Source organism: Schistocerca cancellata, chromosome 4, assembly GCF_023864275.1.
Source record: "Schistocerca cancellata isolate TAMUIC-IGC-003103 chromosome 4, iqSchCanc2.1, whole genome shotgun sequence".
In the NCBI taxonomy this organism is placed as follows: domain Eukaryota; kingdom Metazoa; phylum Arthropoda; class Insecta; order Orthoptera; family Acrididae; genus Schistocerca; species Schistocerca cancellata.
In genome coordinates, this window is record NC_064629.1 from 920,543,885 (window position 1) to 920,569,327 (window position 25,443).

Genomic DNA, 25,443 nt, shown 5'->3' on the forward strand with positions numbered 1-25,443 from the left:
TAAGAGAAAGCACATGTAGTAGCGGATAAAGGAGAAACCCATTTCGAACAGATCATGTTAAAGCTGACATAAAGTATTTATCGTTGAATCCCAAGTCATTTCTCGAACTCGATCTTTGTCTCGCTTCCGATACTCTTATTTGTTCCCTATGATGGATGATTCGATTGTGCAAGTTACTGCTACATCTTCCCACACCATCTTCGATACTAATACATGAGACACACCCCCAGAGAATGGCACGCGGATGTGTGATGGCTCGGCCTTCGAGTCGCATCGTGTGGCTGGTGGTACAATCATTGATGGTGGGCATGCAACAGTTGGTTGACAAACTGGTGATTGTATTGAATGTACCAGCTGAGTTATGTCGGAATTCAAATAGCCCACATGTATTTCTTGCTCTATTCGTAGTCTTCTTTCATTGTCTTCTTTCGACTTCTTCACGCATCAAATTTATAATGTTCTGTACGATCTCGCATGTGTTTGATATCTTCAATTATTTCTATCTGCTGTGCACTAATCCGCGAGTATTCATAGCATAATTCTGTCAAGTCTTCTCACTGTTGTCCTAACTGATCTACCCTCTGCGAATCTTTACTACTTCTTCTCGTGCATCTTATTCTGTCTTCTTCCCCTGTTCCTATAACATAAGCACAACCTTCTTTGTTTGGCTAAATGAAATTTTTGGCCCGTTTCACATGTCTCTTGGCTACTAGCACCTCTTTCCTTGCTCCAGCCGGCCGGAGTGGCCGTGCGGTTCTAGGCGCTACAGTCTGGAGCCGAGCAACCGCTACGGTCGCAGGTTCGAATCCTGCCTCGGGCATGGATGTGTGTGATGTCCTTAGGTTAGTTAGGTTTAATTAGTTCTGAGTTCTAGGCGACTGATGACCTCAGAAGTTCTTTTTAAGTGGCATAGTGCTCAGAGCCATTTGAACCATGCTCCAGTTGCTTCGCTAATAGTTACTCGTGAGTCTTTCTTTGCATCTAGAGTTAACTGCTTCGCCTCTGCTGACATTTTTTTAATTGTCAACTCCTCGTGTTTGATCTCTATTATATCTTTCTTCAGTTCCTTCTCGAATTCCTTTCTCTCTTTACTTTCCTTCTGCCTGATCTCTTCTGCCTTCTTAAAAATTTTAAGACTATATGCATCTGTGCATTGTTATCCATGGCTACATCTGGATTAGAGACCCAATAACTCATTAGTAGTAGGGCAATAGCAGTTGTCTACATCAGGGGCACGTATACATTCGTAGGCAAACATATAGACCTTTTTCATTAACAGCCCTTAACCTATTGTTCTGCTGAGTTGATTATGACCCCCTGGGGATAATCAGTCCTTCTGAGAAGCCTCCCCACCCTTTCCCCGTCCCTCTCCTCCTCCCAACCTCTCTGGGAACCTCCAACCCTCGAACCTCCTCCTCGCCAATGCAAGTACAGTTTCGAAGCTGAGTTATTCGAATAGACCCCTCACACTCTATGAATCTGATTGACCAATTAATTAAATTGATCAATTAATTAACCCCACCCCCCTCTGGTAAGTCACCTCAGCCCTCCCCTCCCCAATTCCTCCTTACCCTCCCACTTGGAAATTGACGGGTCTGTGCTGGAGAGGAGGGGTCTCATCACTCTGTCTTCAGTCCACGAGTGGCCTACCGAGACCATCCGACCGCCGTGTCATCCTTGGTGGAGGATGCGGATAGGAGGGACGTAGGGTCAGCACACCGCTCTCCCGGCCGTAAGATGGTATTCTTGACCGAAGCCGCTACTATTCGGCCGAATAGCTCCTCAATTGTCATCACGAGGCTGAGTGCACCCCGAAGAAAGGCAACAGCGCATGGCGGCCTGGATGGTCACCCATCCAAGTGGAGGAGGGATCACACACCAGGAAATTCAGTTACACAGCAGAGGGTATATTGCATATTTATATAAAAAATTGAATTTGCAGGGATGGATCTCTCTTGCTCATCATTCTCTGCTATTTGGGAAGATGCAAGTCTTATAAAATACATAGAAAGGAGTAATTAAATCCATCTCTTTCTTTTTTATTCCTATTATGCAAAGAGTACCATCGACATAACTCATCACACATAAACACACTGTTGAAAATCTTCCGATTCTGAAGCACTTGCACGCAGCTTGGGGTACCATGCAGCAACACGCCCATCAGTGCCTGCACAATGCGCCAGCTGCCTGGTGCACTGAGCAGAGTGGATGTCACGCTAATCACCTGAACAAAAGCTGCAGGTGGTACCAACCCTTTGATATTTGATACCTGAGAATTTCATGTCGAAACACATGCTCTCTCTCTCTATCTCTCTCTATCTATCTATTTCTCCCTCAAGCGGTCACAGAACTTTCTGTAGATATACTGCTCTGCCTCTGTCTTACTCGAAACAGTCTGTAGAGGCCCCAGTGCCACCCCCCCCCCCACCCTCCACCCCCACCGAGGATGTCTTCTGATTCTTTGATGTCATGGAACTTTCTGTGTATGAAGTGTTCTGATTGGTTCTTATTGAATTTACCCACAAAATTGCTGGTGGTGGTGCAGGAGCACTGTTCGCCACTTTCAGCAGACGCACAAATTATGAGAATGTCAGTGGCAAACTATTTTCTACACATCGAGAAACATACAGCAGTCATACTGCATTGAAAGATACACCCTGCAGAAGTGGTCTACAGATCATGAATGGAATGAACTGCGGTATAGTAGCCGCCGTTTGGGGTCTCCCGCATGTGAGTCTATCGTCAGGGCGCCGCTACGATGGTCAAAACTGCTAAAAATCGTAATTACAGATCATGTTGCAAAATACCACCAACCATAGATCGAATATCGGCGTCCTTTGATCTTGCTGCCCCCAAGCAAAGCATCAAGTGGCGGTATTCTGTTGATCGGGAAATTCCAGACTCACTTCATGTCTCTGTCTCTATCCGTGTGTGAACCAATGTCTCGAAACACTCAGATGGAGGATTTCATCTCTCCTCAGAATGCTGTGCTCCTATTGGCTAATGCTTGGGACAAAGGGAGAGCTGACGCAATTTCGATAAAAAAATAACCCATTTGCACTACCGTATCAAATTCATTGTTTAACAATTTACAGGAGTCAAAGAGATCGCTTAAAACACTTTCCTCCACCTTACGATGATCCTTCTTCGTAATAAAACGTATTTCCAACTTTTGAGTATCACATGCAAACATTATGTAACTCAAGTAGTGAAATTTCCACCTCAAATAGATCGTAGCACTAAATACATCCGAGGTCTTGTATGCACCGACATTTAAGAGCACAAATGCCTCCCTCCACTATAACGTTTTCACTAAACATATCAGGTGAAAGAAATCCAACTGATCACATAAACTCGCGATCGCAAAGAGCTAGGTGTCCGTTGACTGCCAGGAGCCACGGCCCCGCCATCCACCGCCGGCAGGGACATAGCGTGCCGGTGACGAGAGATCCACACACGTATCAGCTATGCCAACAGCTGCAAGCCGATACCCCAGCATGCACACACCCGCTGTACCAGGTGCTCAGAGGTCGTAGAGAGACTGTCACCAAGCAGTCAACCGACCAATTTACATGGATGGAATAATCTTCCACCATAAACACCCGTCATTTTGAATCTCCTCACGCAACACGCACTGGTCACTCTGCTGGCCCCTGCTGCCACAGGCAACAGCTAACAGGCCTCCTACTTCTGGTCAGCTGCAAATTACATTGGTGACAGTTTTGTAGGAAGGGTTGGTCGAAGATAACGCGGGGAGATATTTCAACCTCCAACTTTATCCCGAGAATGCGAGAATGCTCTGTGACTCCTATCAACATAGGAAAAGATGGGCAATTGTAATATTTAATCACACACTATGATCGAACTGCTAGAAATATGTAGATAAACTAACTGCATCGGTATAGGGTGCTGTCTGGTGTATTTTGGTGCATATGTTCGAGAATTAATCATGAATGGATGTACTGCACAGTATTCTATCTACTTTCGCAATGTACTATATAGTGCACGCAAAGTAGTGGAGGGATGGTTTAGTGATGATACAGAAATTGGAAACATGCAATATGCCAATGATTGGCTTTGAAATTACAGAAAAATGGTCAAATTGCTAAAATTGGTAGCACTATCAACTGTGGTACTTATTACAGTACATCAACGGCGTGTTTTCCCATCCCATTCATCCATTGGTGCTCTGTTGATTACCACCTAATGATTGATTGATACCACTTGTAATGAGTTGGAGAGAGTCTTGGTGGGAGCAGCACCATTTGTGGATGGCCTGCACAAGAACAGAGGTCGCTTACATGACCGCAGTATGAGGAATCAATCGAAACAGAACACCTACACATCTGCGACCATATCACTGTGAAAGATGAGTTTAAATGTAGACCTCATCAGTCACCTTCAGGCAGTTGTTTGGAAACGCCCACAATGGCGCAAACTCTTCCAGTTTCCATATGTCGCAATGTTTTCCACATTTTTGTCACTAAGAAACACCACCTCTGCCTTTTACTTCAACCATCTTGTGTGTTGTAGGAGCAGCATAGTTTACACCATGCAGTGTCCAGCTTTCAGTGAGAGCCAATGGATTAAGAAGTATTAATGTCAGCTGACGCAGACCTCAGAACTGTGATGGGAAAAAAAGATCATGGTGATTTACAAAACTGGAGTCACACACTGCTTCGATTTGTTACACAAGAAAAGAAACAATGTGTCAAAGTGCATATTAAAGAAAAACACAGGGAGCCTGTCTTGCAATTGATAGTCTGTGGGGTATGGTCCTCCTACAGTACAGGTGACAATACTTTGTGTTGGTCTGTGGAAGTGAAGTCGATCACAGGTCACCTGCTCCAATGGACCAATACCTATATATTTAATAGGTATGCCACATATGCTTGATGCCAGCATGCAGACGGTATTTGTTTTCGGTACATCAGAAATGAGTATGTGGTAATATCTTATCGAGTTCTCCAACAGGTGACGTTAGTGGAGTTTTTCTGGCATGTAGTTTTTCTCTATTGGATGGTACAAAATAACGTGGAGGGAGAGAATGTTAGGGTGACAGACAGGAATGCACCCTGAGAGACGTAGGTCTCCATCAGGCTGCAGCACCTATATGTTGTTTGGAGATGCACAGCCATGCAGTAGCAAAATCCTCGTCCTCCTTCCAGTTCTTGTACGATGTAGAGTCTTGCTAATTTTCCCAATAAGAAACACCATCGTAGCTGCTCCTACTGTCTTTTCTGCTACCTTGTGTTGCAGGAGAAAGCTTCGTTTGGCGCTGGCCTTACACACAGTACACAATAGGCAGAGCTACAACACGTTCCCATTTTCACCGAATTGTCAAAACAAAAAATGGTTCAAATGGCTCTGAGCACTATGGGACTCAACTGTTGTGGTCATAAGTCCCCTAGAACTTAGAACTACTTAAACCTAACTAACCTAAGGACAGCACACAACACCCAGCCATAACGAGGCAGAGAAAATCCCTGACCCCGCCGGGAATCAAGTCAAAACATGGTCTTGTCGCATTAACTCAGCTCACTTTGCCTCTCCATGGATTGCAGAAGGCCTTAGATACAACGCTTCTGACTTCCGACCAGTTCTGATTTAAACTGGAGTGATCACGTGGGCAAAGCTGTTGGGAGGATGGGACAGAGACTGAGGAACAGTTACAAGATGCAGAGGGACTGTCTAGAAGACCACGCTGGAGTTTTGCTATATGGGATCCTTAACAGATAGGTTCGTAAAAGGTGACTCGTTTCGAGATACCTCGTGAGTGTAATCTGACAGCTAAAAAAAAAAAAAATACTCGCTATGCAAAGTGACTCATATTATTAATTTAATTATTTAGCCTATCAATTCGATATTCATGACCCTACCATCTGGCGGGTGGGAGAGATTGCTAGGGTACCACGGATATTGTTCTTGAGATGAAGCAGTAATCACGAGTTTTTTTCGTTATGGCGATATCTTTTAACGAAATTTCAATCCCCCACTTACACAGGGAGAAACGGCCATCGTAATAAAAAAGATGTACTACCGAATTTATTAAGTGATACACAGTGTAAACCTGATATTTACAACTTCTCTGTGTAGTTACTTTAAGAGACTTCATATGTGGTGAGGCGTTTGATTACTTTAAGGGAGCATGTGTTTCGACATGAAATTCTCAGGTATCAAATATCAAAGGGTTGGCACCACCTGAAGCTTTTGTTCGGGGGGTTAGTGCCACATCTGCTCTGCTCGGCGCACAAGGTGGAAGGTGGTGCAGTCACGTCACTTCCTGCAGGAGCTTCGCGAGCAAAAGATTTTTAACAGTGTAATAACGTGTGATGAGTTATGTCGATGTTATTCCTTGTGCGATTGGAATAAAAAAGAAAGAGATTGATTTAATTACTTCTTTCTGATATATTTTACAAGACCTGCATCTTCCCAAATAGTAGATAATGATGAGCAAGAGATATCCAAACCCCGAAATTGAATTTTTTTATAAATAAACAATATACCCTTTGCGGTGTAACTGTGAGATGCCCCCTCTCCATCACAGACCCGTCAGTTTCCAGGTGAGTGGAAGGGAGAAAGTGGGGGAGGGGGCGAGGACTGGGGGGATTTACCAGAGGTGGAGGGGTTAATTAAATGATCAATTTAATTAATTAGTCAATCAAATTGTTGTAGTAGGAGGAGGGAATTCGAATTACTCAGGCCTGAAAGTGTACCTGTGTCAGCGAGGGGTAGGGGTAAGGGTTGGATGTTTGCAGAGTGGTTATGACGAGGAGGGGTAGGGGGAGAGGTGAGTGGAAGTTTCTCAGAGGGACAGATCATCTCCAGGGGGTCATAGTTCACTTAGCAGAATAATAGGTTAATGAAACTTCCTGGCAGATTAAAACTATGTGCCGGAGCGAGACTCGAACTGGGGACCTTTGCCTTTCGCAGGCAAGTGCTCTACCGTCTGAGCTACCCAAACACGACTTACGCCCTGTCCTCACAGCTTTAATTCCACCAGTACCTCGTCTCCTACCTTCCAAACTACACAGAAGCTCTCCTGCGAACCTTGCAGAACTAGCACTCCTGGAAGAAAGGATATTGCGGAGACATGGCTTAGCCACATCCCCCAGGCTGTGGCTAAACGGTGACATTATGTTGGGCGTCCCGCTATGCTGGCCCATTTCAGGCACTGTGGTGAATTGATTTTTACGATCCTAGCGAAGTCGGATCTCGGCAGGAAGGTCCACAGGAAACATCAGGTAGATACTAGGAGATTGAGAAAAATGCTCTCTCCCTGGCCAGCAATAATTACCAAGGTGATGGTTAAAGCAGTCATAAAAATTCCGTCTAGAGCCTCTGGGACATTGCGCTGTTGATCGCTAACAGCTCCTCTCTCTCTGAGACTAGGGGACCACCGCTTCTCCCCCCCCCCCTCCCCCCCCTTGCTTGGCCTGTGTCTGCCAGTGCGAGTTCCACTGCGTGAAAGCGGCAATTGGGGCTCCCAGGCCCATCCGACATACCCACATCCACGTCTCTCCTTGTTCAACGAAGTTACGTCAATAAAGTGGCATTTTTGGCATCTACAGGCAGCGAGCTTTCCTCTTCACGAAGCCTCCCGTCACCTCTAATTACTCCATGCAATAAGCTACTAATGCACTTATTGGATGGGTCAGTATCCGGGTCTGCCGAGTGCTGTTGGTAATTAAGGTGCACTCGGCCCATGTAAGGCCAATTGAAGAGCTACTTGATTGAGAAGTAGCGGCACCGGTTACAAAAACTGACGACGGTGTGCTGACCACATACCCCTCCGTATCTGCGTGTGGTAACAGCTAAGGGCTGAGGATGAGACAGCTGCCAGTCGGTACCCGTGGTCCTTCAAGGCCTGGTGATGATGATGATGATGATGAGCGTTTGGCGTCATTGGCCGGGAGGCCCCTCGCGGGGCAGGTCCGGCCGCCTTGGCGCAGGTCTTATTACATTCGGCGCCACATTGGGCGACCTGCACGCCGGATGGGGATGAAATGATGATGAACACAACACAACACCCAGTCCCTGAGCGGAGAAAATCTCCGACCCAGCCGGGAATCGAACCCCGGCCCAGAGGACGGCAATCCGTCACGCTGACCACTCAGCTACTGGGGCGGACAAGGCCTGGTCAGACGGTGTTTGTTTCTTTCTTCTAATAAGCTACTATTTAAATTACTAATCAACCACAGTTAATCTCCTTAATAACGATCACTGTGTCACCAGAGCCCGATACAAGTACTCTGACTGCATATGCCTTCATGAACTGAATAATTAAAGTCAAAGAAAGGCGAGCCCAAAGGACCTGCCATCTTGCAGACCATTAATTTAGATCGTTCTCAAGTAACAGTTTGCGATCGGGCATTTTCTGTTTGAGAATGATAACGTTTCTATTCACGGTTCAATGAACCTATATGGTGAGTCGAAGAAAATCGTTTGGATTTGCTGAAGCAGTCTGCTCAAAATCCTGATCTGAAACAAATCGCCGGCCGCTGTGGTCGAGCGGTTCTAGGCGCTTCAGTCCGAAACCACGAGGCTGCTACGGTTGCCGGTTCGACTACTGCCTCGGGCATGGATGTGTGTGATGTCCTTAGGTTACTTAGGTTTAAGTAGTTCTACGTCTAGGGGACTGATGACCTCAGATGTTAAGTCCCATAGTGCTTAGAGCCATTTGAACCATTTTGAAACAACTCGAGCTTATTTGTGGTGAATTCGTCAGTTGTTTTTCAGACGAATTCGCTCCACAATCCGCCACTTATGATTAAGCGTGTTGCAAGAACAATGGCAACAGTTTTCACCTTCAGTTTATCAGAACGTAATGAGTTTCGTGGTGATTGAATTATGTCATCTTTTACTTCTTTCTTCTAGCCTATATTCTGTGTCGTCATTGGGTCGGCATATTATTTTGGTTTAGGCCACGTTAATGGCAGAGAGTGGCCAAAGCCCTTCCTGTCGCAACCTTCCCTCCACCCCCACCCACAGCCCTGGGACAGAATTTGTGTACTCCATCTGTTATCTGATGTAAAAGTTTGCAAACATGTGCTGTTTGCAATCATTTAACTGAGGTGGCATGTTGGTACCAGCCCAGTATTCACCTAGACAGATGTGGGAAACCTGCTAAAACCCATATCCAGCCCGGCCAGCAACCAGACCCTCGTCGCTAACACTCTGCGCGGATTCCGTCCGGGGCCAACGTGTCTCCCCAAACCCAGAAGCAGCATGCTTACGTGTGCTGCTACCTGGACGGATCTATGATTAAATTATTTAATAGTGGCAAAAGGATGTTTTACTTGCTATCACTTACAAGACTAATGTTTAAGAAACACACTAACTTCTGCTCACACTAGATACTTCTCCATCAGGGCCACAGGTCGTGTAGGCTGCAGCCAAGGAGGCACACAAAAATTTAAAACTTAAAAAAAGTGTATGTTTTAATAGTTTGTAGCGCGCTCTCTTATAATCGTTAAAGAGGTAGATGCAATTATTTTATATGGACTTCAAAGTACGAATTTTTCAGTGCAATTAAGTCAGCATTTATCTCTGAAGCCCCCACACCTTCTTGTCAAATTCCTATTTGCATCTGGTCAAACGCGCTGCACTTCAGTTGGCAAAATCGCTAAGACTTTTACATCAATGATTAACGGAAATTTTGGCAGTCGGAAGTGAATTATATGTGGCGGGAAACAGATTTCTTCCAAACTTTATTATTTCTATTTCCTGGAGAAGTGGAGAACACCACTTCCAGATAACGTTATCCGTTGTGTGGATATTGGTGTCTCAAGATTCATAGCGTCTGATAGACAGATCACTGACGAGCCATAGCAATCTCAAGCACAAATAGTTAGTATGAATTGTAGGCACAGACAAATTAGACAACAAGGTTATTTGAAACTTTCGTTTTAAGTGTGACTGTTTCTTCCTTTTCCTAGCTGTATTTCGTTTCTTCACAGGATCTGTTAGTTATTCTGGATTTGGCAGTGTTAGTGGTAGAGTGTGGACGGATGTCCTTATCAGCCCGCTTCCCCCCCCCCCCCTCCAGTACGGAATTTATGTACCCCATCTGTCTGCATCTAGTGTCATCCCATGTGAAAATGTGCGAACGTTTTCTAAATGTTTGCGAAGCGTGTAACTAAGGCGGGACGTCGGTACTAGCAAGGTTTTCACCTAGTCTGACAACGGGAGGCCACGACGCTTGGAACGCGGATTTACTTCCAACTTCGTATACTCGTAGTACTCCATGAGGACAACAACATATGTAAGCAGTAGCGCGTACTTCTCATGCGTTACTGAGAAAATCGCAAGATAATTTTTACCATGAAGCGGCGGCAGCCGAGTGGTTAGCGTTCAAGCCCGGTAATTACTGGATCGAGTCCCGTTCGCCTGTTTCTTTTCTTTTTTTTTAATTTTTTAATTTTCAGCACAGTCATTTTCTTTGCTGTTTATATTACAATTGATATAGTGGGAAAAATACGTGTAATCGGGCGAACTTTTATTAAATTTACAATGTTATTTGGCAGTCTGGTAATTTTTACTATCAGAAATAATATAATATTCATAACTATCGACTAGTAAACGACCTAACGCATAAAGTGATACTGAAAATGAATGGTCCATGATGTGAGAAATCCCTTATACCTGGAAGGAGCCCGAAACGACTTGTTACCTCCAAGTTTTGACCGGCACAGACGGCTTTCGAAAGATGTACAATTAATCGTCGCTTTCGACATTAGGAATACAAGTTGCAGGATGGTATTTTTCGTAAAAACACGGAAAACATAAAGTTAAACGGCACCAGCTGCATTGAATAAATGCTATGTTTCCGCATACGCAAGGTCTTTTGAGGTTTTCCGTGGAAATATAACCTCGTTAACATGTTCAAAAACCTCTCTTTCTGACGATAATTTGGAAGCAAACCATGCATAACGCAGTATTTCCTTAAAAATCGGCGCTGATAATTGGTTATGCAGTATCGAGTGTATTTTAATAGCGTCTTCCGAGAAGCAGTTTCTCGTTCTCTTTCGATTAAATACGAACAGTTTTGAAGACACGGACAAGCATACATTTTCAGTACCACTTTATGCGTTAGGTCGTTTACTAGTCGATAGTTGTGAATATTATATTATTTGTGACAATAAAAATTAGTAGACTGCCAAATAACATTGTAAATTTAATAAAAGTTCATCCGATTACACGTATTTTGCCCATTATATAAATTGTAATATAAACAGTAAAGAAAATGACTGAGTTGAAAATAATAATAAAAAAAAAAAACTGACGAACGGAACTCGATCCAGCGATTACGGGGCTTGAACGCTAACCACTTTTTTTAAAAAATTTCTTTTTGTTCTGTACTGTTCGTTGAATTTGTTCACGGCGGACGTCCGGTGACACCCGTTCAGTTTGTTCGTTGATCCGTTCGCTCAGTTTTTTTTTTAATTACAAAGAGTAGCTAACGTTCTGACCGAACATGCTGAGCTACTGTGGCGGCACCACGCGGCTGCTGCCGCTTCATGGTAAAAATGGCCACGCACAGATATATATTTGACGATCGAAATTATCTTGTGATTTTCTCAGTAACGCTTGAGAAGTACGCGCTACTGCTTACTCATTTTGTTGTCCTCATGGAGTATTACGAGTGTACGAAGTTTACAGTAAATCCGCGTTCCAAACGTTGTGGCCTCCCCTTGTGAGATGCGAAAGCGCCTAAACACCACATTTAGGCAGGCCTGCACACCGCCTCTCTTACTTAATCCTCCGGGCTCATACGACCTGGAGCCGGCGTCCTTCCCAAAATACCGGAAGCGGCGTGCAAACGTACGCGGCTATCCAGGCGAATCTCTTTAACGATTTCAGTTGTTGTCCTTTTTTAATTTCTTCAATTCATTAACTAAGGATTGTACAGTAAAATTTTATACAGTTGGATACAAAAGATTAAATGCTGCTTTATACTTGGGGAAACTGCTATAAAATGGTGTACAGGGTGTCCCAGGGGAAAGGTCGGTATTCAAAGATACGACAGGAACGATTGTTCGACGCAAATCAGTCTAGTAAACACGGCCTCTAAAATGCATACCTTAAGAGCTGTGGGTACTTCGTATCGTTGATACTGTGAAACAAACATCTGCTGCTACAGGCTCTTTGATTTCCATATTTTGAGGGGTGGTAGTAAGTCCTAAATACAGCACTGTTCTCCATGAAGGATAAGTGCAAACAGTGGTAGCTCCGGTTGCACAAGCAGGTGTGCGCTCCCTGGCGCGTCTAATTATACCGGAGCCCGGCGTCGCGCTGATAGCTCGCCTCTGGCAGCCAACAGTGCGACGGCCGGGGCGACGCGCGACACATGGCCAAAGGCAAAGGTAAGCCATCTTCACTGCCCTTACCACACCAATACTGCAAGCTGCATACATCAGCCACTGTACGCCGCTGCATTTATTATTCTGTTTTTGACTCGTTTGCCAAGTTACCACCTCACCTACTTGTTCCTTATTTTGGTAAGGTTCTTCCACAGACTTTTTTCTTCAGTTATCGAGCTTAAGACCTCTTCGCTTCGTATTTTGTACCTTTGTCTGTCTCGAATTTGTCCTATAGAACCACAAATTATGTGTGTCTTGACCCCTCAGATTTCCCTACTGTCTGCGTTTCAGAATTCTAGTGTGCTTCAACCCAAATGTATATTTGTACAATCTTTTCTTTAACCTCAGCCAATGAATGAAACCAATATATTTCCCACTTATCTTTCACTGCTCCAGGTAATATCTACCCTGAGATAGCCACAATGTATACTGCAACTTTTTACTTAACAAAATTGGTGTTCAGCGTTCGTTTTTCTCGCCACTGCTATTTATCATACTCTTTGTCTATTTTTTTATCACTAACGTGTATTTTTTGCTAAACAGCGTTTATATTTAGCTTTTAAATTAAAGAGTTTGTCGAAGTCTTCACTTACTTTCTGATAGAAGGACAATGTTATCTGCGAATCTCAATATCCGTAGTCTATCTTCTTGTACTTTTATTGCAGATAGGAATTAGTGTTCACTTTCTCCATTGCCTGTTCAGACAAAAAAAAAAAAAAAAAAAAAAAAAAAAAAAAAAAAAAAAAAAAAACTGATTCTCTATCATACTCTTTTCAATAGGTGCTTACCGTCCTGCTTTTAGCCATTCCTGACATGTCTGATGGATGTGGAAGGAAAAAATACATGTTTCTTTAATACGTAAAAACGTTTCTAGCCTTTTAATTGCTTTAAAGATGTATAGGTTGCAATAGATAGCTTTCTTATGTGAAAGGAGTTCTCCGATTCACACTGCTTTAAAAACGAAAAACTAATAAATAGAATGCACATATGAAAAATAACAAGTAATGGAACACAAAATTTTTGCAAGCTATGAAATCCAGAATATTTAGAATATTTAGCGTCAGTCATTGATTAACGTGTGTCCATAGTAATTAAAAATAAAGCCGCGCGGCGTTTACTTTTTTTAATTAACATAACTAAATAAGAAACTCTCTTTCTATGTAATGCCTTGTGATCTATGTGGGATACGACGAATACTAGTTACGGATATTCCGTATACCTCTGTGTAGAAACAAACGAATAAATGAAACAGTGGTTGCACCCCAGATGCTACAAGTCAGCTTCCGGATGTAATTATTTGGAGTGTACGACTTACTCTTTTGTTTATTCGCTGTGAGCTTTCAAGGTGAGGATACGATCAGATTTCGCCATCACGTACTCGAGCGGGTCACTTTAGTACAGCAATTGTTCTCTCCACATAACATTTACGTTTTTACTAGCTCCTCAGTTTCTCAGCTGGTATGCTACGATCTATGTTTTTTCCATGCTGAGCTTCAAGTGGTTTTTGACATAATAACTTTCCAGAGTTTCAAATCCTGTTGTCATCTTTATTTCTAGTCTTTATTTCCAATATTTTCGGCAGTAATTTTGCGAAAAACACTTTTTCATCCTTGGTCAGTGTTTGTTTTAACAAAATTGGCTAGTGTTAGCTAATGTTGTTATAAATGTAATAAACTAAAACTGTGGACTGTATGAAGTTTAATGAGGTACTCTGAATGTGGGTAACTTTAGTTTAGATATTCAAATGTTGCACAAGTGCATTAACATTAACTGAATTACAAAGGCTGCAATCTCAAAGAGAGCGAAGGAAAAACGACGGCCTATTTGCCTCCATACGAGCCTTAATTTCTCTTATATTTTAAGCGAAATGCACGTTGGCGGTAGTTCAATCGTTATACAGTCGCTTCAAATGCTGGTTCTCTAAACTTTCTCTGCAATGTTTTGCGAAAAGAACGTTGTCTCCCCACGAAGTATTCCCATTTGAATTCACGAATCATCTATCTAATAGTCGCATGTTGAACGAACCTACCGGTAACAAATCTAGCAAACCGCCTCTGAATTGCTTCAATGTCTTCCTTTAATCCAACATGGTGGGAATCCCAAACACTGGAGCAGTACTCAAGAATGGATCAAACTAGTGTTCTATACCCTACTACCATCCTTACGTGCTCTTTGCATTTCATATCGCTCTGCAACGTTACGCCTAGGTATTTAATCGGCGTGACAGTGGCAAGCAGCACAAAATTAATGCTGTATTCGAACATTATGGGTTTGCTTTTCCTACTCATCCGCATTAACTTGCATTTTTCTACACTTAGAGTTAGCTGCCATTCATCACACCGACTAGAAATTGTGTCTAACTCATCTTGTAATCTCCTAGTCACTCAACGACTACACCTTTCCGTACACCACAGCTTCATCAGCAAACAGCCGCAGATTGATGCTCACCCTGTCCATCAGATCATGTTTTTATTTATATACAGAATATGAGCGGTCCTGCCACACTTCCCTGGGTCACTCCTTGTCTCTTATAATATTCGCCATCGAGGACAGCGTACTGCGTTTTATTACTAAAGAAGTCTTCGAGCCACTCACATGTGTGGGAACTTACTCCGTATGCTCGTACCTTCGTTAACAATCTTTAGTGGGATACCGTGTCAAATGCTTTTAGGAAATCTAGGAATATGGACTCTGCCGTTGCCCTTCATCCATGGTTCAGAGAATACCTTGCAAAAAAAGGGCAATCTGAGTATCTCACAAGCGATGTTTTCTGAATCTGTGCTGACTTGTGGACGGAAGCTTGTCCGCCTCAAGGAAATTTATTATATTCAAACTGAGAATATGTTCAAGAATTCTGCAGCAAACAGATGTTACCGCTGTTGGGCTGTAATTTTGCGAGTCCGTTCTTTTGCTCTTCTTATATACAAGGGTCACCTGCGCTTTCCTCCATTCGCTTGAGACTTGGCGCTGGGCAAGAGATTCGCGACAGATGCAAGATAAGGATGGAGCCAATGCCGTAGAGTACTTCGTATAAAACCGAATTCGGGCTCTATCCGGACCTGGCGACTTAGTTGTTATCAACTCTTTAGTTGCTTCTCTACGCCAAGGATGCCTATTACTGCGTCTTCCACACCAGAGTCCGTGTGACGGTGAAATGACTGTATATTTGTACGATACTCCTGCGTGAGTGATTTCTGAAACGCGAAATTTAAAGCTCGAGCTTTCCTTTTGCTGTCTTCTACTGCCACAAAAGATTTCGTATCTAATGACCTCGTTGTCGACCGGACGTTAAACACCAATCTTCCTTCTTTCCTTCTTCTGCACCAGACTGGTCAACGAGTTACTGGACAGGGGCTTTCGACCCACTTAGCGATTTCACGTAGGATCAGAATTTTCTCGGATCTTTTGCTAAGGTATGACGGCGTTAGTTGTACGTTTCGCGCATCGATCTTTTCATGGACGCACGAATTTTTACTAACATTTGCCTGTTGCGCGTTTTTTTAAAACCAATTATACAACAGTCTCTGGTTCCCCAGAATTTCACAAATTTTGCTGTTTAACAGTGGTGGGTCTTTCCCGTCCTCAATCCACTTACTCAGCACACACTTCTCCAGACTGCCATTTACAGCCCAGACTTTGCCCATAATTCCTCTACTTCCATCACAACAGAACTAAATGATGTCTATTTATTTTCTAAGTGGGATGCTACCAACTGATTATGTGATCTTTCTAGAAAAAAAAAAATTCGTCTCCTAGCCTTCTTGATGGATTTATGAACTTAAGCAACCATCGTCGCTACACTAACATCATGATCACTAATAGAAAGAAAGATCCTTTATCATTTAGCTACAATATATCAGGTCAGCAACTGGAAGCAGTTAATTCCATAAATTATCTAGGAGTAGGCATTAGGAGTGATTTAAAATGGAATGGCTACATAAAATTAATCGTTGGTAAAGCAGATGCCAGACTGAGATTCATTGGAAGAATCCTAAGGAAATGCAGTCCGAAAACAAAGGAAGTAGGTTACAGCACAGTTGTTTGCCCACTGCTTGAATACTGCTCACCGGTGTGGGATCCGTACCAGATAGGGTTGATAGAAGAGATAGAGAAGATCCAACGGAGAGCAGCGCGCTTCGGTACAGGATCATTTAGTAATCGCGAAAGCGTTACGGAGATAACAGATAAACTCCAGTGGAAGACTCTGCAAGAGAGACGCTCAGTAGCTCGGTACGGGCTTTTGTTGAAGTTTCGAGGACATACCTTCACCGAGGAGTCAAGCAGTATATTGCTCCCTCCTACGTATATCTTGCGAAGAGACGGTGAGGACAAAATCGGAGAGATTAGAGCCCACACGGAAGCATACCGACAATCTTTCTTTCCACGAACAATACGAGACTGGAATAGAAGAGAGAACCGATAGAGGCACTCAAGGTACCCTCCACCACACACCGTCAGGTGGCTTGCGGAGTATGGATGTAGATGTAGATGTAGAATCCCTGTCTCTATACTGACACCGTCGATAAGATCAGGCCCCTTTGTAGCTATAAGGTCTAAAATATTTCCATTGCTTGTGGGCTGTCGAACTAACTGCTCAAGACAGTTTCCGAAAAACGTGTTAGAAGATACTTGACAAGGTTGCCTGTCCGTATCACCTACAATGAATCCATAGACGTCTCAGTCTATACTCGGTAGGTAAAGTCGACTCCAACTAATATTGCATGATCTGCGTATTTCCTCGCTACCAAGCGTAGATTTTCTTTGAATGATTCCAAAACTGTCGCGGAAAGAGCGGGTGGCTGGTAAAAATAACTGACTTGAGTTCACCCAAAACGACTACACACGTCGTAATAAATTCACAATCAGACTCAATTTCAGCCTCGAGAGACAATATATTTTTGTCGACTACAATGAACACTCCTCCCTTATGGCGTAATCTGTCTTTTCGATATAAATTCAATGCTCCGCTACAATATTCAGCCAGCTCTCGTTTCCGAGAATAATATGAGTGCGACGAATTTCCTGGTGGGCAGTAAATTCAGAAACTTAGTTACGATTACTTCGACAGTTTACTATTAAAATTTTCACAATCTAAACGTCTTCACTTTCTTCGTGGTCTGCTTTCGGTCTCTGCATATCAACTGAAAAGCCTAAAAGCCACTATGTTCACCCTGTACGCACTCTGCTAGCCAGGTAGCTGCTTCCCTTGTGTAGTGCACCCCTGGCCTTTTAAGGGGAGTTCTACAATTCTCCCCGGGTTCGATTCCCGGCGGGGTCAGGGATTTTCTCTGCCTCGTGATGGCTGGGTGTTGTGTGATGTCCTTAGGTTAGTTTGGTTTAAGTAGTTCTAAGTTCTAGGGGACTGATGACCTAAGATGTTAAGTCCCATAGTGCTCATAGCCATTTTTTACAATTCTCCATCCCATAATGCAGGTCCAGAAATCTGCAACCACGACCATCACGGCATCGAGGTAGCGTATTCGAGACCCTCTACTCGGTTGCAAACCAAAGGACCCCAGTCAATTCTGGGAATGATGCTGCAAATTGTAAGCTCTGCTTGCATCCTGCGAGTGACGTCAGCATTCTTCATCACCTCCACCAGTAGACAATAGACATAACTGGTGCCGATAGCGGCCACAAATTGCAGACGACTGCACCCTGCACATTCAATAGCCTCAGACAGGGCCCCTTCACGTCTCAGATGAGGCCCCCAGCAGACATACAGACTCCACACTGGATTTCTTTCCGGCTCTGAATGCTATTTCCCTAAGGGGCTCCATAACGCACCTAGCTTTCGAGCTCCCGATAACTAACACACTCCTCCCTCCCTCACCCTTTGTGTCTGTTCGGACCCTGCCGAAGGAGAGGCCACCTCTCCACTGAGAGGGAGAATGGGCGAGGGCAGCTGGCCCAGTCTCCACACTTGACTCTCCATCTCGAGCAACGCAAACGCGCTACCACCCGCTACTCAGAATGCGGTGAGGGCGGATCGCCGGCGTGTAGTGCAATGCAAGGTGCCTTAGCAGCAGGGCCTATGCGCGAAACAAGCGACACCTGAGGTGTCCCATGCGACGCTCCTGATTCTCCGCCACCACCGAGGCAGCAACCCGAATATGGTTGACTGTGGTCAAAAGCGTCTTCTGCTGTTCGCAAACTGTGGCCTGCTCCTCCTGCAACTACTCACAGCATGCACACAACCTATCCATCAGAGTACCACTAACTTAAGAATTAACTATAAAACCAGATAGAGAAAGCTAAATACACTCCTGGAAATTGAAATAAGAACACCGTGAATTCATTGTCCCAGGAAGGGGAAACTTTATTGACACATTCCTGGGGTCAGATACATCACATGATCACACTGACAGAACCACAGGCACATAGACACAGGCAACAGAGCATGCACAATGTCGGCACTAGTACAGCGTATATCCACCTTTCGCAGCAATGCAGGCTGCTATTCTCCCATGGAGACGATCGTAGAGATGCTGGATGTAGTCCTGTGGAACGGCTTGCCATGCCATTTCCACCTGGCGCCTCAGTTGGACCAGCGTTCGTGCTGGACGTGCAGACCGCGTGAGACGACGCTTCATCCAGTCCCAAACATGCTCAATGGGGGACAGATCCGGAGATCTTGCTGGCCAGGGTAGTTGACTTACACCTTCTAGAGCACGTTGGGTGGCACGGGATACATGCGGACGTGCATTGTCCTGTTGGAACAGCAAGTTCCCTTGCCGGTCTAGGAATGGTAGAACGATGGGTTCGATGACGGTTTGGATGTACCGTGCACTATTCAGTGTCCCCTCGACGATCACCAGTGGTGTATGGCCAGTGTAGGAGATCGCTCCCCACACCATGATGCCGGGTGTTGGCCCTGTGTGCCTCGGTCGTATGCAGTCCTGATTGTGGCGCTCACCTGCACGGCGCCAAACACGCATACGACCATCATTGGCACCAAGGCAGAAGCGACTCTCATCGCTGAAGACGACACGTCTCCATTCGTCCCTCCATTCACGCCTGTCGCGACACCACCGGAGGCGGGCTGCCCGATGTTGGGGCGTGAGCGGAAGATGGCCTAACGGTGTGCGGGACCGTAGCCCAGCTTCATGGAGACGGTTGCGAATGGTCCTCGCCGATACCCCAGGAGCAACAGTGTCCCTAATTTGCTGGGAAGTGGCGGTGCGGTCCCCTACGGCACTGCGTAGGATCCTACGGTCTTGGCGTGCATCCGTGCGTCGCTGCGGTCCGGTCCCAGGTCGACGGGCACGTGCACCTTCCGCCGACCACTGGCGACAACATCGATGTACTGTGGAGACCTCACGCCCCACGTGTTGAGCAATTCGGCGGTACGTCCACCCGGCCTCCCGCATGCCCACTATACGCCCTCGCTCAAAGTCCGTCAACTGCACATGCGGTTCACGTCCACGCTGTCGCGGCATGCTACCAGTGTTAAAGACTGCGATGGAGCTCCGTATGCCACGGCAAACTGGCTGACACTGACGGCGGCGGTGCACAAATGCTGCGCAGCTAGCGCCATTCGACGGCCAACACCGCGGTTCCTGGTGTGTCCGCTGTGCCGTGCGTGTGATCATTGCTTGTACAGCCCTCTCGCAGTGTCCGGAGCAAGTATGGTGGGTCTGACACACCGGTGTCAATGTGTTCTTTTTTCCATTTCCAGGAGTGTATTTAATTTGCTACTCTCCTGATGAGAGCGGCGCGGTCAGGGGCGCCTTGCCACGGTCCGTTGCGGCTCCCCCCGTCGGAAGTTCGAGTCCTCCCTCGGGCATGGGTGTGTGTGTGTTGCTCATACCGTAACATAGTTTTAAGTTAGCTTAAGTAGTGTGTAAGCTTAGCGACCGATGACCTAAGTAGGTTGGTCCCATAAGACCTTACCACAATTTCCTGATGTGACACCAACAGAGTTTGATGCATTACTGAGTTGGCCGTTAAAAGTAATGATTAGCGTGTTACAAACTGCATGAATCTACACATTTACAGTTACTAAAACGCGAGATTACACCTCTTAAATACAAAAAAAACCGCAAGGAATTTAAGAATTAAACCCAGAAAAAACATAGTAAAAGCTAAATTTGTAGCGTGCTGCTCTGATGGTGCGTCACAGGTGGTAGTTTGAATCTCGCTACACAACAAAACGCCTTATTCAGAACGTTTTTGCCTACATCAGTAGTGTGGCGGTACTGACGCAAGACATCTGAATCAGCGCTTCGTGTGCGTCTCACTGTTTCATTATGTGCTGCCAGTCTAATCCACTTAGTAGGCAGTCAATGATCAGCCACCAGGAAATGATACGAGTCATTGGGACTTGCTGAGAGAAGTATCGCTTGTTAGTAATAATTTTGGATGTGGTAAGCTGCTGCTTGTGTACCTGGTGCCGTAATTGTTGCACCAAACAAAAATACACTCGTCGGTAAAACAATGGCTTCTTTGGTTTGCTCCGGGAGGAGATCGAGTGGATACTGTAACACTTAGAATATTAGTACACTTTATTACAACTAAGAGAAGAAATAAAATTCTCTCACTCAGAGCACATTTAAGAATAACTTTCACGTTGAGTTCTTCCTGATACATTGATCACTTGGCTGGCCTACTAGAAGATGATGCTGTTGTCTCACTTGATGATCACAGACTGGGGCTGAGCGGTGCTGTGCTTGGCCGTAAGTAGAACATCATTGCGGAGACTTTGCGAAACGTTTGTACCCATGGTTACGCCGATGTCACTCATTCGCTGATATATCCAGTAGTGGCTATCTTTTCTTGTGGTTACGTTGCAAGGTACTAACCACGCTTTGGCACCTCGCTCTTTGAATGACACCACATTCCTCCCCCTCCCCGATCCCCCCCCCCCCCCAAACCTCCGCACCGTTTTCGTGTAGGGCGGTAGCACATGACTACGGTGGCGGTAAGCTGAATGCAGATGCAGGTGAGGAGGAATGTAACTGTAGCCAATGCCATCTCCATACCTGAACTCTGGTATCCACTCTGCTAGTGAACAGGAGCACTGCCTCAAAAGCCGGTCACAGGGCGCCCGCCCGCATCGAGAGATGTAGACACTGTGGTTGGACAAACAGCAAGGGAACTTCTGGGGTGGCGCAATGACCTTCTGGGGTCTCGCAAATATGCACTGGTTTAGGCTACAGGATGTGCACCGAATCTGCATCAGCGAGATCAGCGACGGCAGCAGTAGGGGGCAAGGGCGGTGGGGCCCCACATTCCACTGTTGTCAGATGTATTCAAGATGGTGGTGATGACGTCATTCAAGATGGCGGATTTTGGCGGAGAGATAGGTCAATTGGGCTACCTCCACTAACCTAACCCCCTGCCCACCCCCAGAAAAAATGCGGGAAGTTCAAATTCCAACAGGATAATGCACCACACCCCATTTATCTCTACTAAGCAAATAAAATCGCGGGAAGATGGCTCACTTGGCCTACTTCCACTAACCTAAGTCACCCAACTGCCACCTCCTCCTAAGGATTTGTGGGAAAAGGACTTGGCCATAAGCCTTTATTTAAACAATTTCATGCAGGTGTGTTGGCCACAAGGTCCGGAATCCAACTGACTTAGTACACAGCGCCACCACCAGAGGGCGCTCTCATCTGTGACATAATCCAAAATGGCGATGCCCTGTGTATTCACCGCGAGGTCTGGACTCCAACTGACTTAGCACACAGCGCCACTGCCAGAGGGCGCTACCATGACATCAGATAATGATGCAAGAACAGTTATTCAAGATGGCTGCACCCACTGTGTGCACTACCACGAGGTCCAAGGTCTACTTCATATCGTGCCAACCAGAGGAAGCTACTGTGACCTCGCGTGGTGACACAAGATCGTCTGCTCTCTCTCGCACATGAACGTTATAACCGGAAACTCGCTGTGCCACCGGCCCGTGGGCATCTGACCGCTTTCGTCACACACCCTCGGCCGCCACCTCCATACAGGCACCGGACATAGTCTTCCGAAAATTTGCTAACTAAACTAACATCCACATCCCCCATCTAACCTATCAATTATGTAAGTAATTAATTCCATTTCAGTTTTAATCATATTCAATAATTCAATTTACAATTTCAATATTCAATGATCAAATGAGAAGTTCCACATTTTCCCACTACCAGTGCGGTGGTCAATCATGACCTAGCACCCCCCACCCCTAGAATGCTGCACTCCTATTGGCTACTGCATTAGTCATGTGATTCGACTTCATATAGGTAAGAAAACGTGTTCGCTGTACTTTCAACTACCTAGGTTGAACTACTTTTCAAGGTCCAGACCGCCACCTCTTCCTAGGATGCATAGCCGAGTTTGAATTCTGGCAGCAAAGGAAGGGCACTTCGGCTTTTGCTACCAACCTAAGAAAATTGTTGCAAACAAAGCTCACCACCACTAAACTACGCCTCCAGGGCGCAACCTCTTCCTAGGAGATTCTGGTAAATGGATTCAGCCCCCACTACGCTGATAGAGAGGGGAACGAGTGTACTTTATTTATTTGGTGGCAATTTATTTACGGATTGAGTATATGTATCACATAACACACATTCTGACATGCCCCACAGCATACAGACCTGCAAACTGCGACTTCATACCTCATGTATATGACTCTACACACACGCTTGCTAATTGTAAACCGTCAAAAATAACGCATTGCGCCGCTTACAGACATGCGAACCACTCGTAAATAATGCAATGCATTTACGTCCAGATACCCAAACAACTCGTAAATTCTCAAAACAATAATCTGTTTAAAGACTCTGCTTGCTAATCGTCAACTATCGAAATCATACACCAGCCTTTATGTGAACAATTAGAGGCAGCACCACCGCCCAGTGTATTCGCCACTGAGTCCAGAGCTCAACTGACTTAGTTCATATTCATGCCACTATAGGACACTGTAGTGACGTCAGGTGATGACGCAAGTACTGTAATCTAAGGTGGCGCCACCTAGCGGATTCACCACGAGCTCCAGACCCCAACTGTCTTAGAACATTTCGTCGCCACCAGATAACGCCTCCGTGACACCAGCTGATGACGTAAGTACAGTTATCCATGATGGTGGCAAACAGTGTGTTCTCCACGAGGTCTAGTACTCAGTACCACCAGCAGAGGACGCTGTTGTCCTTTTCGTGACGTAAATCAAGATGGTGAGGGAAAATGGTGGGAAAAGACTCAGCCTGCTCTGGGCTGCTGGGGGAGTACGGATGAAGTGCACTCTATTTATATTCAAACAACTTATTTAAGGATAGAGTATATCTCTCACACTCATACAAAACATCCACCACGATCTGCCTGGGGTCATGTTGCACAGCCCACAGACATGCAACCAACTCGTAATTGCAGTACACAATAGCAAACTGCTCCTAAATAATTCTTCAAACTGATGTGTAGACACGCTCAGTACTCGTAAACTGTCCAAATAGCGCATAGCAAGGCCTACAGAGCCGCTCACGAAATAATGCAATCAATACGCGCAAGCACAGTGCACTGCCCCTGTCCAGTAGAGTACACAGGAAGTAGCGATTAAATGACGGATCCGTCAGATGTCATTCTGTGCACAGCCCCTGCTCAGCTTCCGCAAGCATGAGGTGGTGGCACCCTCATTCATACGTAACACTTGAGAAATTCCTCTCCAAATACATGTTCACCTACACACACGTGCTGACATGATCGGGTGGGAGCGCAACCGCGATGTGCAGCTGAACGCAGGCCAAAGTGATATGTAGGCGCAGTTAATGACCGGGGGCTTATTTACAGAGCGCGCACTCCAAGCAGAGCCGTGTGCATTCGGTGTTCCTCGCTACCCTCACTCTAACTGCAGTCCGGCGAAGACGCTTCAGAATTCCGTTCCACAATACCAGAACCTGCTGTCACCTTAGCGATTCTAATCGACCGTACGTCACGTTTGACTCACGCTACACCGCCCGTAGCTACATACCATCGCAAACGCATCTAGCAACGTTATCAATCTTATGCTCAAGTCACATTGCTATGTAAAAATAATAACCAAGTCTAACTCTACTAAATTCCATAGCCCCCCCCCCCCTCCCTCCAGAAATAGTTAACGCTTGCTTTCTCGTTGTCTCAGCTTGTATGCGCCAAAATTCCTGCCCTAACAGAACCTGTTTACCAAAATATCGCCGAATCCGGTCTTCCTCCCGGACATAATGTGATAGCCTTCCTGCTCTTAACATACGCAAATATTCTCACCGCTCCTATATCCTACCACAATCAATCGAGCATTTTCTTTCTGGGGCTTTCTGTCGTTATTTTGCAAAGATTGCTAAATTGCACCGACAGTTCCCTCAATGTATACACTCCCAACCTGTCCTTTCTTTCTACAGTCGCTACACTCAGTGGTAATAAACTATTTTACACTGATCACCATTTTGCACCAACAACTAAACATCGCAAAGTTGTCTACAGGTCATCAAATACATACGATACTCGCAAGAATATTGGAGCATCAAACCGATCTCCAACCAGGGAATATGTCACTAAGTACTGTCTCGATCTTACAAACATGCAATTCATATCCCCCACCATACCAAACTCATCCCCTTTACATCAGCTAACCGATGTCACTCTCTCAGAACTGATGTGAAAGGCAGGCTCGTTTCTCCCTGGCACAAACGCGTTACTGTTTCCGGTTTCTTGCTCGCATTTCTACAGACATCTCAAGACTCGTCGATTAAAAGAACAACCATATTTTCGCCATAATATTATACAATTTTTGCCGTACTTCTCGATATCAAGCAAAGAGCAGTAGCCTCCCGATCGCTAACGCAAGATAGAGACTGTAAATTATTTCACCACTAACACCAAACTTTAGCGAGGTGCAGCGTGCTGCAAACCATTGGCTAACTAGAAACAAATAGAGTAAAATGATATCTGCACTCTCGAATACCGAAGTCAGTGATATAACAGATTCCAGATGGTCAATATTCTTTACAAACCAACTAGGGTCTTTCCCACGTCTAGAGAACAGGCAAACGTGTGTCCAACACACCACAATCGATATTTCCTCAACTAAAAAAAGGCACCAAATGTGTAGAAGCAGTCGATC

General features: G+C 45.2%; 1 protein-coding gene across 1 annotated transcript in view; it reads left to right on the forward strand.

The window, feature by feature from the left end:
* LOC126184505 (uncharacterized) overlaps window positions 1–25,443 on the forward strand; it is a 240,571-nt gene that overhangs the window by 1,743 nt on the left and 213,385 nt on the right. Inside the window, exon 2 of the mRNA XM_049926897.1 lies at window positions 12,248–12,365. Coding sequence (XP_049782854.1) covers window positions 12,248–12,365 — 118 coding nt within the window. The remainder of the gene's footprint in view (window positions 1–12,247; window positions 12,366–25,443) is intronic.